General features: G+C 39.6%; 1 protein-coding gene across 3 annotated transcripts in view; it reads left to right on the top strand.

Annotated features, from left to right (window-relative positions):
* The window catches only part of ACSL1 (acyl-CoA synthetase long chain family member 1), a 41,269-nt gene extending 27,564 nt beyond the window's left edge, over positions 1-13,705 (top strand). For all 3 annotated transcript variants that reach the window (XM_030015009.1, XM_030015016.2, XM_030015026.2), the window contains 11 exons: positions 71-148; positions 2,528-2,662; positions 4,309-4,443; positions 5,202-5,297; positions 6,309-6,381; positions 7,070-7,158; positions 10,408-10,524; positions 10,883-11,026; positions 11,550-11,651; positions 11,730-11,801; positions 11,999-13,705. In XM_030015009.1, coding sequence (XP_029870869.1) covers positions 71-148; positions 2,528-2,662; positions 4,309-4,443; positions 5,202-5,297; positions 6,309-6,381; positions 7,070-7,158; positions 10,408-10,524; positions 10,883-11,026; positions 11,550-11,651; positions 11,730-11,801; positions 11,999-12,139 — 1,182 coding nt within the window. In that variant the 3' untranslated portion in view covers positions 12,140-13,705. The remainder of the gene's footprint in view (positions 1-70; positions 149-2,527; positions 2,663-4,308; positions 4,444-5,201; positions 5,298-6,308; positions 6,382-7,069; positions 7,159-10,407; positions 10,525-10,882; positions 11,027-11,549; positions 11,652-11,729; positions 11,802-11,998) is intronic.
* The last annotated feature ends 1,324 nt before the right edge of the window (positions 13,706-15,029 follow it).

The raw sequence follows: 15,029 nt of genomic DNA on the forward strand, positions 1-15,029 counted from the left end.
ATTGCTGTGTTTAATTTAGGCAAAATAGAGAATCAGTGAGAATTAAATTTAATTTTACTAACACTTTCAGAAAACATTTATGCCTTCCTCTGATGATGTTCTGATATCATTCCTGCCCTTGGCTCATATGTTTGAGAGAATCGTTGAGGTAAGCATCTGTTTGTTGTACTGAACTATTGAGAAGCTTGCTTTTCTTACAGAATGCATGTCTCTTGAATCCCAGTGATACACACTATTCCTTTCTGACTCTTGCACATGTGTACAAAAGCTTGAGGTAAGGTTCAGGAAAACAGTATCCCATAAACAATATCCAGTGAGTACTAAACAATTGGTTTTCAGGCCAAAATATAAACATTAACCTTAGAGCTAGGGTTAATAAGAAACTGGTTTACTAGAACATGAGACAATCCCTTAGCACATGTACACTGCCTAGAAATTCCCTCTAATATAATCAGTGCACTATTAAAATTCATGCCATTTAGTCTGCAAACTTTAAAAATGTGTTTTATAACGTGGCATCCTGCTTGCTTACACAAACTAATCTTAAGTTGGTTAAACTTACCATTGCTTCCAAGAAGCTTCAGTAAAAAGGAAGGGATTTTGTTTCAGTGGAGTTCTCTTCCAGGAAATGAAAAAGGCTTTTAATGCCATTTAATGACAAACTTTGAAGTTCTCTTGGATAGCTTGTTTTACCATATAGCAAAACCTGGGGCTTCATTTTTGAGTATGAGGAGGCTCAGATTGTCTTAATACTAACAGTCTTAAGGACCTCTGAGCCCATAGTTAGGTGGTATCCATTATTGAAAGGATGCAATTTCCTCAAACTTCTTGTATACAGTAGAGACATGGGCATTTAATTACTAAGCTTATTGAAATTGAATTAACACCTCTCCCTTGGGTGAGATTGCAAATATGGATGTTGAAGGTAGTCATGTCCCAATTTATGTAGGGAAAGAAAAAGCCGCTGTGCAAGTGTGAAAAGGCACATGGAACCAGAAATGGTCTGGTGATTTCAGTCAGGAATCCTGAGCTTTCTACCAAAAGTGTTTATATATACACACACATATAAAAATGTAAATATGCATATGTGTGTGTGTATATATGTATGTTATGAAGATTGGGAATAGAGCGTAACTGAGGTGTACAGGTGCCCTTAGGCTTTCAGCACTATTTTTCCTGTGGTAACCTGGATACCAGTTATACTTCAGTGTCTGTTTTACTGATGCCTGTCTTGCACCAGAAGGTACAAGCTCTGTAGGTGACAGCTCTCTTCTTCGTCATGCTGTAGAAACAGGATGGGAACTTGTCTTCTAAAGGATAAAATGAGAAGTGTTTGGATCTCAGTATTCCTCTGCTGTTTGAGGCCTTTACAAAGTAGGTGATTACTTGTATATTTACATAAGGAGATAAAGCAAGAACACCTGGTAGAAGGGAGAAAAGATTTGTCACTGTTTGGGGTAGGTATGAACACAGGGTCTTTGAGAAGCAATCTTTAGAGTCCTACCCCTGTTGTAAGGTTGATGTTTGCTGATTTTTGGCTTCCTAAGGAAGTTAGAGGGTCAGTGAACTTGACAGGACAAATGAGTTTCTACCTAGCAAAGGTAGTTGCTGCTCAGTCTATCTGGACTGATGCATTGGCTGCTTTTTAGCAGGTGGTGACAAAGCACAGGTGAAGGGCAAAAGTGATGCTTTAGCAAGTCTTGTGGAGAACAGGTAAGAATAGATGGCAGGGAATGAAGGAAGAGGTGTTATGGAAGAAGAAATAAAAACAAGTAGGTGTAGATAAACACAAGAAGAGTAGAGATGTTGTTAAAAAGAATAGATGAAACCCAAACAAAATAGGAGAAAAAGGGGGTGTATAGGTGTGGTGGCTGGAGCTTCTAGGCTCTTAACAAAGAATATAGAACACAACAGGATTAAGTCTGCCTTCCTTGGTGTAGGTCTGAAGTGATGCAGAAATAAGCAGTGGCTCTGCTAGAATCTTCTAAAGAGTATCTTGATCACCTAACAACAAATCCTCTGCTCACATCAGTCCTGTGAAACAGGAAGGAAAACCAGAGTGCAAGAGAACAGAAATCAAGTAGTGTAAGGCTGAAATCCCCGCTGGACCAGTAAATAGCATGTGCTGACTTTAAATGCAAAATTTCTTAGTATACAGTAGGGAACAAAGGTCTAGTACTTTTAAATAACCTTGTTAAATATTTAAAATAGTGAAGTTCTCCTTTTCAATCTTTTGCTACCTCTGAGTCACTGGCACTGCCTTATTTGGCCAACTGCCCTTTTTGGGTAGGGGCTTTTGTGCTATACCTTACTCTATCAAAGTCCTTGGCCTGTGTACACCAGGCATGTCTTGCTACTTGGTCTTTCTAGTCCCATCCTATAGTCTGAGAAGGCTGCAGAACTAGTCTAGAAGCTGAGAGGATTTAAGGTGGATCCTGCTCAATCTACTCTGCATAGGATTGTCGTACATACACAGCTAGAACACATTATACATCCTGTATTTTCAGTGTTTACTTTTTTCTGACAGTGTGTGGTTCTGTGCCATGGAGCTCGGATAGGATTCTTTCAAGGGGATATCAGACTACTTATGGATGACCTAAAAACACTGCAGCCAACTGTTTTTCCTGTAGTACCAAGACTGTTGAACAGAATGTTTGACAAGGTAAGTCTACAGGCATGAGTCTAGACCTGTGCAGGCTTTTAAGAAACTTCATGAAATTTGTGCTGCCAGGGTAGGAGTAACTGTTGTGCTCTGGGATGTTAAATTGACATGCTAACAAATTTGTGTATCTCTTTCTAAAAGTGAGTTGAAAGTGCAGGGATTAGGACTGGTTGTATTAAAACACTTTCAGGCAGCAAATACTAGTGTTGAAAAGTCTGACTAGGGGACTTGGTTCTCTCTAGCTTGATTAATGACTTACTGTTTTGCTCTGAGCAAGTTATTTAAGGCCAGTCTACAATATGAACATGAGGCTTAGCATCTGCATGCTACACTTTTAGCATCTGACTCATGGAGTGGAATTTGCAAACCAAGGTCAGGTGTTTGCCTATGTTTGCATGGATGCATACAAGTTTCCTACACAGCAGACAGCGTGTTCTAGCAGGGAGAACTATAAACCAGCCAGTCAGGAGTGCTGGGGAGAGGGTGTGTCAGCAGCCCCAGTCTCTCCTGTGCTTCCTGCTTGCCTGCTCAGGGTCATCGAGGTGGGAATTCAGAAGTAGATTCTTTTTCTGGGACTTCAGATTTTAAGTCATCCTTTTGCATATGGATGACTGACTCTCTTCTTAGGATACAGCCAGAGGAGTTGAAGGATATAGTAAGTCCTGTGACTGCTAAAGAAATGGCAGAGCTGTCTACGCTGTGTTAGCCAGGACAGTACTCTAATCATGAGACCAGAGGAAGTAATACAAGGTTGTGTTTGGCTCCAGGAACTATAGAACTATATAGAAATAGTGCAACTCTGATCCATTTGGAGGGGAGGAAATCCTGAGACCAGCCTGTAGTGCTTAAAATGTAGCTTCTCGTTCTGCTCACGCATTCTGTACTGGAATTTGATAAGCAGAGCCAAAGCTTGGGACTCTTACACTTTCATGATGTCCTCTTGCTTGTTAACTGTGGTGCCCTGAGGCTTTCACACTTCTATGGCACTGTTTCAACCTCACCCAGCCTTGCAGTAATGTAGCATGTGAAGTTAAGTGGGAAATTGGGGTGGTGGGGGGGTGGCCATAATGCTGAAGAGCTGCTGGGTCTTTCTCTTTCCAAATGAATATACTAATCTGTGGTTGGCTCTGTGGCTTCCTGAGAACAACTAGAAGAAGCCTTTGAAAAGTGATCTAAAAAGCAAGCTTATATATGCAAGACAGATCTCCATTTGGTATTTCTGAGGGGACCTGCATCTCCTCAGAAAACCCTGTGTAACTTTACATATTATGATGGTGTGCTTTTCAGAATATGCTGAGGGTTATACTCAATTTGAATTTTGATGATTATACTGGAATAGAAAAGTAAAACACCCATTTTACATCCATTTTCATTCATTCATTTTAATGAAGAAACTATACATTGAAACAGCATCACACAGTTTGGGAAGGAAGAATTAAGTGCTAGTTTTGGTGGACATCTCTTGAACTGAGGTAGAGGCCAAAATCAAAATCCACAAGTATTTCTTACTAGATTTAAGATGCCTACCAATAAAGGTTGTTTAGTTTACTTGGTTTTAACTGTTAAGAGTCTCTATGCATGCTTCTGTAAGAAAAAGGAAATGGTAGTCTGTGAGGCTTCTAACTACAGATCATCTTTCTTAATAGATTTTTGGACAGGCAGATACTTCATTAAAGAGGTGGATGCTGGATTTTGCTTCCAAGAGGAAAGAAGCAGAACTCAGAAGTGGTATAGTTAGAAATAACAGTTTCTGGGATAAAGTCATCTTCCGCAAAATACAGGTATGCTTGAAAGCCTCCGAGTCTTAAGTTTGCAATTGCTGTATTTCATATGAATGGCTATAATCTGGTATGGCTTTCGTCACTGATTAAAGACTATCTGGCTACTCAGAATAAAAATCAAAGCTGTCTTTTTATTTCCAACTTCATTTTTTCAGTTCCCTTTGTTCTAATAGTATCAGCTAACTGTATTAGGGAAGCTACTCTAAAACAGTCTGGTGCTTCTCTCTCTTACTGCTTTTAAAGCAAACACTGTCCTTCTGAAGGAGATATGCTAAATGTGACACAGTGCCACCTGTAGCACCTACTGTCTCCTCACTGTTAGTCACTAGTAAGTTATGCCTGCTATTATATCTGGCACTCATTTGCTATGGCCTTTACCTTGGTTGTACATCATGCCCCTGTGGGTGCTTTTAATAGCATTCAGGATGTGTGAGAAGCTGATACAAGGCAGTTAAAAATAAAGCCATTGCTGTAAGGCCATGACTTAAGCTCTTCAAACTTTCGGCAGAGTCTGCATTGCAGAGACACTACAGCGTAGTCTTTGCAGATACTGTATGTTTGAGATACTGTTTCTTCCAGTCATTAATGAGATTAAAAACACTGCAAGACAGACAGCTTGCAATAGGAGACTAAACTTTAATCTCTAACATTTGTGGGTGGCACTGTAGGTGAATAGTGGCTGAGGGTGGGATGGAAAAAGACTCTGGAAATCTCTCTAAAATGCTTTTGGTGTCCACAGTATCTTGTGTCTGTTGTAGGCAAGTTTGGGAGGAAAAGTGAGGTTGATGGTTACAGGAGCAGCACCTGTATCTGCAAGTGTACTGACCTTCTTGAGAACAGCTCTTGGCTGTCAGGTGAGTTTTCTGGCCTTAATACTAAAACGAAGATTTTAATACCCGGTTCCAGCTTTGATGCTAGAGCATTTCTAGTAGTCTCACTATATGGGTAACTCTTTCTGGCATTCTTCTTGGAGACAACAGAAGGGTGTACTCCTTTCCAGAGTTTATCTTTCAGTCCCCTGAGAGTCTTTATTAGAACTGAAGTAACCAGCTGAACTGTCTTAAGGGAAAGATTTTGGGGGGGGGGGGGGGGGAGCTGCTGTAAGCAATCATTAATGTTCTTGGATTAAGTTTCTGGGGTTTGCCTTGCTTACGGAAGTATTCGTAACTACTGTAGAGAGTCTAATCAATGTGATGATATTGTAGTGTTGTTGCTTTGAAGATGAGACTGGGGAGAATCAGATTGCACACATTGCATTTATCTTCAGAGCCTCTTCAAAGTATATGCTTTCTAAGGTAAAATTTGAGTAACAATGGCACAGGATGGAACAAATGTGTTGAAATAAATTTCAAGGATAGAAAACAAACATTCTAAAATGTGATGCTTCTGTGACTTCTTGAAGTTCTTCAGTAATGTGCTGGTGTAGCAACGCATTCTGCACAGAAAAGGGAAGCCTGTCTCATATATAATAATCAGAGCAGTGATGGGGTATAGGGCTTCTGTTCCTGGCTGTCTTGGACAAACCTGTCCTTAAATGATGTGAATGAAGTCATTGCTAGTGCCACTGTTCTTAGTTTCTTCCTCTTGCTCCCTCTGTTGCTTTCTGTTTTGATTTGTACAGGTGTCACATAGCATGTGAAATTGAGTGAAACTGAATTGGAACTGTGGAATATTAGCACTTAAAATTGTGTATTGTGATAAAACTCTAATATAGTAGTGATATTCTTTTTAAAAGATGCCGGGGATTTTGCTAAACTCAAACTTAAACAACTAGAAAAAGAAGCAAAACATTAATTTCATTTTAATGAAGTAACTGTATGTTGAAAAGAGAGAATCTTAAATAATCTTTTGCTTTCACTTCCTAGTTCTATGAAGGTTATGGACAGACTGAGTGCACAGCTGGATGCTCACTGTCACTGCCTGGTGACTGGACAGCAGGTACGGGGTTTAACGGTCGGCCTGTCTGTTAAATTTCAGGATGCTATAGAGGTCCCTGATCACATTATTTAGTCTTCAGTACACCTATCACGAAGCATAAGATCCTGTTTTTCTTCAAGTAAAAAAGTTTTGAAGGGATCCCTTGAAGTTTCTATCCCTAAATAGCTAATAGAACATTCAGGAATCCAAACTTTTAAGAGGCTTGGTCCTTGTAAGTTGAAGTGGGTTTAGGAGAGGGGAGGTCATTGTATCAACCCTTGTAATTTTTACAGAATAGGAATCTGCTGTATATAAACACAGTGCTGGAAATTTAAATGGCATTTTTTGGTGTTGGAACAGTCTGTGTGTCTGTCAGCTGTTACATCGCTAACTCCCTAACTGAAATAATACTGATAATTGAAACTAGAGTGGACTTCTGCTACTTAAATATGTCCATACAGTGAGGATCCTGGTTATAAGAAAAAGCAAGCCTAAGTGCATGGTTCAGCTTGTAACATTCTAGGGATATCTGAAAATTTAACGTTTAAGTCCCCGCATATTTAAGCTATTACTGTACTGGTATTGGTGTAGTACATGACCAGAAATCAGTTTTCCACCTTTTTTTTACTTTAGCATGTAACCAGCTTGTTGTTTTAAGAACCTGACTAAAAAGCAGTTCAGGCTGTTGAAGTGTTACTCTATTTAATAGGTCATGTTGGAGCACCCATGCCATGCAGTATCATCAAGCTTGTTGATGTACAAGAAATGAATTACTTGGCTGCCAAAGGAGAGGGTGAGGTAAGTAATTCAAAAGGTCAATATGAGCTTCTTATGAAATTTTGGAAAATGTTTTTTGTTCCTGAAATAACAACTAACTGTCTGAGTTTAGTAAAAGTGCTAACCATGGCCTGCTACCTACAATCAAATATGCCTGCCTTGCCTGCATGCAATGTCAGCTAGCGATTCACAAAAGCAAAACAGGATGGGAGAAAAAGCAGCTTGCTGTGGGGTAACAGATTACTATGTATTTGTGGTTGTATGACAACATGCCATCTTCCAGCTGTGGGATAGCTGACAAGCAAGCTATCTCATATTGCATTTATCCTTCAGTAAAATGCTAGGAGAAGGCTTCCACCCCCCTCTGCCAAGTGCTGGAGAACAGCTGATGCATGTAGCTTGTTACCCAGCTTGTAGTGTGTGAGATGAGGTAATTTAAAGTGGCTGGAACACTGTTAAGAGAAAGGAGATAAAAATGCCATAAAGGCTGCTAATGATTTGTGACAACTGCCTGCATGTTCTTCTGAACCTTTTTCTGCAGCCTGCACGACTTGAACATGTATGTCTTACAAATTGCACTTTGAGGACTCAGCTTTGTATGTAATGCTATATGCTGTCTTTTTCAATGTTTTTTTTTCTAAGTAAAATATATACAGCTTGAACTTTGTGTATATACTTTGAACAGATGTCCATGTAGTAATTTATTTTCCCCAAGCCCTGAAAGCAAATTAACTGTGGTGTCTTTCATATGCTTTTGAGAGGCCTTGGGGGCAGTTGGGGGGTGAGAAATGGATAAATAAGTAGTTTAAGCAAGTAACTAATTTGTGACTGCAAACAATATATAATCTTTATTTGTTTTGGTTGTAATTTGTATGAGACCAGAGACAAATTATTGGGCTTTAATTCCCAGAAATACTTGAGGATTTAGTTGGACTTGGTGGTGGGAAATTGCAAGTGGAGGGCAATGTCAAGATTCTTTCCTGTTTTGCATATGACCCCATGTTTAATTTTCATCAGCAATTTTTGCTTCACTTTAAGTATGCTCTTAAATCTTGGTCTGCTAGAGGAACTGAGTATAAATTCTCATCATAACAAACAGTTAAGTAGTTTTTTAAAAAACCTTCTAAACATGTTTTGCTTGCACTTACTGTGAAAGCTTGCTGTGTTAGGAGTTACTTTGGACTTGAATAAATATGGGAGCCCCTTAATATATCAGGTGCCATCTTAGTCTTTCAGTCCTAACTTCCTCAGTGTGAACTATTCTGAATTTAACAAATAAGTGTTGTAACATGTTTCACAGACCTGAAGCCCATAGCTATAGAATTTGCTGTCATTATCCTTTGCCTAAAATAGATCTTCCTCCTCATTGTCTGTCTGCTCTTCAGCTGGATTAAACACTTCTAGTTCTCCTTTCTGAAAGTAAGCTTTCTGTTCTGTCAGCCTTGCTTTTCGCTTTTGCCAGTTATCCATGTTCAGGAAGGATAGATTTGTGAATAGAATTATATATGCTCATATGCAGATGAGGTCTTAGTGCCAGTTAGCAGGATACAGATAAATGGTTTGCTGTCTCTACTGGGAGAAGCTGTCACCTACTGCCATCCTGTGATTGTAAGGAGCCATGAAAAATGAAACGTTTGATCAGTCAGCCTTTGACTGGGATATACAGAGTTCTCCTCTACTGATATCCTTCCAGACAACCTCTGTTTTATAGCAGAAATGACTTAGATCTTAAAACATGACCTTGGTTTGGTCATGAGTCTGGTACTGTCTCTACAAGGTCATCAGAACCCTCACTAATACTCTGATCTCCCTCCTGTTGACAACATCTCCTGTTCATTGTATTGTAGTTCACCACCATGCCTATATTTTATGCTGACCTAAGCACTGAAAATACTTGGGATGAGTTTTTCAAGAATTGGTCTCTGAACTGCACTAGTAATTTCTTCTAGTCTGAGAATTGATATTAGTGCCTGAAGATTCTTTAGCCAGTTCCTTGCCCGTTTTATAATTGTGCTAATCCCCTAGACTAATAGTTGGCCTAGTATTTTATCAGTGCCTATTGACATTTATTATCTGTTTGGCCTTAACTTAAAACTGGATTTTCTATCCCATTCTTCTAGATTTGTTCTAGAGTCCTGATACTACTGCTCAGACCAGACCCTTCTTATTGTCTCGTCATCCACACATGCCAAGCCACTCCCAAGCTGGTGTGATAGTTCAAATCCTTTGTTGCTTCTGAGGAGTCTTGTGTAGAGCTTTCAGGGTTTTTGGAGTTGTGATTGCCCAACAGTTGTGTGCAGTAGGCATCTTTTAAGTTTTGCTTCCATCTTGTTTATCTTGCCCCTCTCTCTGTCCTCAATATCTAAGGAGGTATTTTATTGTCCTGCTGATCCTTAAATAACATGAGCCCTATTCTGTGTCCCCCTTCTCCCCACCAAAGAAAACTTCCGCAACCTTGGGTGTTATATTGAGAAGAAAATACTTAAATCTGGGATCATATCTGGATACTTTAGGCTCTACTCCATGTTCCTGACTAGTTGCTTTACTTTTATGGTCTCTGACAGATGCCCTACTAATTATTTTAATTTAGCTTGTAAGGTCTGACCAGATTCTCTGGCAACCTCTTCACCTATAAACCTTTAATCTTATTGGCCCTTTTCTCCTACCTTGTAAGCACATTTTTTGATCCTAATAATGTCCATACATCCAGTTATATCCAGAGAAGTTGTTCTTGGTTTTCTACTTGGTACACAAATCCAGACAACCTTCAATTTAAAGAAATTACAGGTTTCCTTTATAGAGAAGTTTGAGTGCTCTAAGCCCTAAGGTATTAACTGGTTTACTTTTGGACAACAAACATGTAATTTACTTGATGTACAGCTTTTTCATTGCTAGTTTTAGCACAATGCCCCTGCTGCTTACCAAAGCTGAAATGAACATGTTGCCAGGCTGAGGGGAAATATTTCTGGATCCGGCAGAATTTCTTCAGATAAATTTCCTCTAAATTCAGATTATTTAAATAGCAGGTAGGAACACTGCTGCTAGACTGGGAGAGAACAGATGCTTCCAGTTGCTTCTTATTATACTTCATACCAATGGAAAATGTTAGGTCTCCAAAAACTATGAGTAGAGATTTCTGTACTGATGCATAAACTTAATGTTGTCTTTTTAGTGAGGGTTATTGAGAACCATTGGAGAAAGCATTCATTGCAAATAGTATTTGTTAACTTCCCTTTGTAGTAGCATACATTAACAAATGGCTGTTTTCAGGTGTGTGTAAAAGGGCCAAATGTATTTTGTGGCTATTTGAAAGATCCAGAAAAAACAGCAGAAGCTCTGGACAAAGATGGCTGGCTTCATACAGGAGATATTGGGAAATGGCTACCAGTAAGTTAACTTATAGAAATGTACTTCTGTAGTAATTAGCACTAATTTAACAAATAAAATAGAAAATATTTGGTATTGAACACAATTAATTAGAAGAAAGAGAAGTAATTTTAGGAGGAAGGTAATTACTGTTGTAGATAAACCTGTGTGCCTGGGGCTAAAAAAGTATTAAGTGCCAATCCTGAGGGTTTCCCTTGTTTAGGTTAGATGGGTGCAGAGCCTGTTTTCTTCTAACATTAGTTTGACAGTACTCTGGCTCTAGCACTATTTTACTGTACTCATGTGGCATGCTTAAGCTGTACAGATTGGTTTTTCACTTTAAGTGCCTCTTCTGAGTGGAAGTTATTTCTGTCAACAGAATGGTACATTGAAGATCATTGACCGGAAAAAACACATCTTTAAACTAGCCCAGGGAGAGTACATTGCACCAGAGAAAATAGAAAATGTGTATCTGAGATGTGAAGCGCTTGCTCAGGTGTTTGTCCATGGAGAGAGCTTGCAGGTAAGCATTCTGCAGGTAACTTTAAAAATTAATGCAAGAGGAGACTGCAGAAGAGTCTTCCTTTCTTCCCTACCCCAAACTTTGGGACTGAAATCTTAAAAAAATTTTTAACATTACACATTTTGGTTCTGAATGTACTTTTGACTCCAGCAGTTACATAGCATGTTTCTGGATTTAGTTTCAGACCAGGTAGTGGAGCTGGATTAACTTAAGTATTAATGACTGTATACCAATTGCTACCAGTGTGCAGGGGGAAAACAAACAAACACCCAAACCCCAAAACCCAAGAGGTCCAGGTTTTTGCAGGTGTAAATTGAAATGTGGGTCTTAATAAGAGTAATTCTCTTTAAGTGCAAGCTTCTGAACTGCACTCCTGTGTTCAGGTAGCAGAAAGCTCCTGACTTTACAGCAGGATCAAAAATGCTGTCCAAAACCTAACACTGACTAGTAAGAAATGTGTAGTAACTCAAGTGTTGACTTTAAAAGAAAAAAAAAAAAAAGCTTGACAAAAATTCCTTTTTAGGCCTTCTTAGTAGCTATTGTGGTACCTGATCCTGAGACTTTGCGCAGCTGGGCCAAGAAAAAGGGATTTGAAGGCTCATATGAAGAGCTATGCAAAAACAAGGTGAGTCATATCTAACTGAACAGTTAGCTCTTCTGCATCAACTTTTTCAAGCTATACAATGCATTTCTGTATCCACAGGACCTCAAAAAACACATTCTGGAAGACATGGTGAGGATTGGGAAAGAATCTGGTTTGAAGTCATTTGAACAGGTAAGATGCTTGTGAGAACCAAACACCTAGTTCTTTAAACTTCTCAACACCAATATAATCTGACTCTCCAGAAACTGCTTTTAATTTGTATCTGGAAATTTTTTTAAAGTGATGGGCTTTTATGATGTCTGGGCAATTTTTTTAATATCCTTGTCTATTTCAAGGAATGCAGTTTGACTAGTAACTTTACTTTCCAGGTCAAAGACATTGTCATGCACACTGAAATGTTTTCTATTGAAAATGGCCTGCTGACACCAACACTGAAGGCGAAGAGACCAGAACTGCGAAAATATTTCCAGTCACAGATAGATGAACTCTATGCTAATGCCAAAATGTAACTGAGAATGGAATGAGGAAAGTGGCACATGTCTGATGTCTACTGTTGGCCTTCATATCTGTAATTTGACTACAGCAAACATAGGGAAGGAAACTGTGCAATCATTAACTTGTACAAAAATGGGTACTTGCCATAGGAACATTGAAGAAATGGAACACTGCCTTACTGTCAAGTTGTGTTGCATACTGTTTTTATGGTGACCTACAATTTCCAAAAAGAGCCTTAACTATAAATGGTAACTATATGTAAGTTATTTAAGACTTCCTTGGCCAAAAATGGGACTCTCCTTCACCAAGGAGCTAAGGTTTTCTTATTGCCAGCATGTTTGCTGTCTGCAGTGTATTTTGCAGTTGTCAATTCCACAAAGGATTTGGCAGGTTTGAAAATGCCTCTAAGTATCTTGCATCCTCAGAAAGATTACTTAATCTGTTCAAAAAAAAACCAAAACAAACCACCAGAAAAAAAAAATACCCTTACAGTTGAATAGCTGGTATCACATCTTGCATTAGTCCTAATATTAACTGGGGCAAGGCACCTGAGTGGGTGTTTTTTGGTTGGTTGTTGTTTTTGTTCCCCCCCCCCCCCCCCCCCTCCTCCCTTCTATATATCTGCAGCCATTTCTGAGATGTACTTTTATAAGGTAGAAGTCAGAACTCTCCACGAAGGAGACTGATGAATAGGAGTTCCTCAGAGTAAGTCTGCATTTGGTGGTTCTGCACTAGAAGTGTGGATGCAGGTAATTCAGCAAGCGTAGCCTTTGCTACATTAACACAAATCCAGAGTAATGCCAGCCCTGTAAATGAACAGATCCTAACTCTGGCGAGAACACTAGAGACCGAAAAGCAAAACCATTCAGGAGGCTGGGCTATGCTAACAGTCAGGTAATTGCACCTATACTAGCCACTTGTTTCCCTGTAATGAACATGTATTTAAAATACATTTTTTTTTTTTTTTTTAAATGTGCCAGGTCCTCTATAAGCAGAAGAGCTTCTGACATAACCTCTCAGTTTTCTGTGCTTTATGTATGAGCCACTGAGTATTCTTCACTAAATAGCAAAATAGGTCAGGTAGAATGTTTTTTGCCTGATGCTTTGCAGCAATTGGAAGTATTTATATATGCCAACAGAACTGTGTGTTGGCACAGGATAGGTATTTGTTCAGGGATAAAAACCTAATTCCCAGATAAATTACAAAATAACTAGTTACCTTTTGTTTGAGAAATCAGCAGAAATAAGCCTTATTACAGCATAAGTCTTTTGCTATCCTTAACAGAGTTGGTTTTGCATTAGCATTCATTGCTGTTTTTTGAAAACATGGATATATGTAAAATACAAGCACAACAAGGTTTGCACTAAGATTTGTGTGTGATTGTAATGCACTACCCTGTAGCATAATTTCATACATGTGTGCAATTAAGGTACACAAATCCAAGTCAGCTGTTAGAGCAGTAGTTTGTTACATTGGAATTCAAATGTTTGCTTAGTGTTGGCTATTTCTATGTTTTATAAAACCAAAACAATTTTCAAAACCAATGAAGGAAACCAAAATAAATATTTCTGCATTTCAACTCAGTGAAGTGTTTGTTTATCAAGGAAAGGTGCTGCTGACTAACAAGCCCAGGTGTAATTTGATAACTCTGACAAGCTGTGAAAGTCCACTGCTATAAACATACTAAAGGATAAATGCTGGTTGTTGACATTTGACTTTTGGAAGGTAAGTTTGTGTGTAAGTTTTTTTTTGGCCAATATCTGTAAGAAAGGGATGCTGTTGCATGGAACTTGCTCCATCAGTATTCTTCAACACCACCACCACAATCTTTATTTTTGTCTTCAGTATGGTTTCTGACAGTTAGGTAGTGTTCATTATCATGAACAACTTCTGAGTGAAATCTGGATTTTTCTTAAACTCTTATGCTGCTTTTGGGTGGTAGTGGTTGTCCCTCCTCTGCTCTGTCACCATTCCTCCCCTTCCCCCTTACACTATGCATCTCGCTTTAATCACAGGGAGATTTATCAGACCAGGGTAGCTGAAGCATCACCACCAAGACAATGTTTAGAGCTCAATGTTAACACAGATGTTACTGTGAAACAATAAGCACACTTCTGTCCGTAGCCATGGTAGGCTTTCTCCTTTGAGTAATTTCTATGTTCACTTGTATACATCTTCCCTACTGACGGAAATCCAAATTTTTGTCACTTATCCAGTACCACATTCAAATACGTGCGTATGCTGCTTGGAAAGGCCAAGTGTCACCACACCTCTCCTAATGGAGATGGGCGAGAGCTGGGTCTAAGGTTTATGGTCTTAGCACAACCTACCAGCGAAAGCTGTCTGGAAGAGCCGTTTATCACTACAGAAACAAAGCTGTGCTGTACACCGTCTGTACTACTGCCTGTAACCTTGGGCTCATGGACTGCTCAGCGGGGCTGGGTGCTACGTTAGAAGCATGAAGAGAAGTCGCCACTTGTTAATCCTGAAGTGGTGTTTCACTCTGTTTTAACTTATTTGGTTGGACAAAGGGGGGCAGCTGGTGATCTTCGGAAGAACAGCCTAGTAAGACTCGACAAATCGCTAAACCTCCTTTTAGCAATTTAATTGCTAAGTCACTACATGCCAGAGATAACAGAATTACAAGTTTTCCATCTGCATCCTACTTTTTTTTTGTCACTATCTTGGCCTGTTCATGCAGTGCCACCCACGTGCAGCATCAGTTCGTGGCATCGGGGGTGTGTGTGTGGGGGGGGGGGGGGGGTGTACAGCAGAAACCACGGCCGGTTGTTGGTTTGGGTTTTGGGGTGGCTCCCGCGCCCCGCCGCTCTTCGCTCCCGCTTTCCCGCCCAGGCCGCAGCTCGGCCCCTCGCCTGGGGGGCGGGCGGGCGCCTGCGCTCGGG

The sequence above is a fragment of the Aquila chrysaetos genome, chromosome 1 (genome assembly GCF_900496995.4).
Source record: "Aquila chrysaetos chrysaetos chromosome 1, bAquChr1.4, whole genome shotgun sequence".
Classification (NCBI taxonomy): Eukaryota; Metazoa; Chordata; class Aves; order Accipitriformes; family Accipitridae; genus Aquila; species Aquila chrysaetos.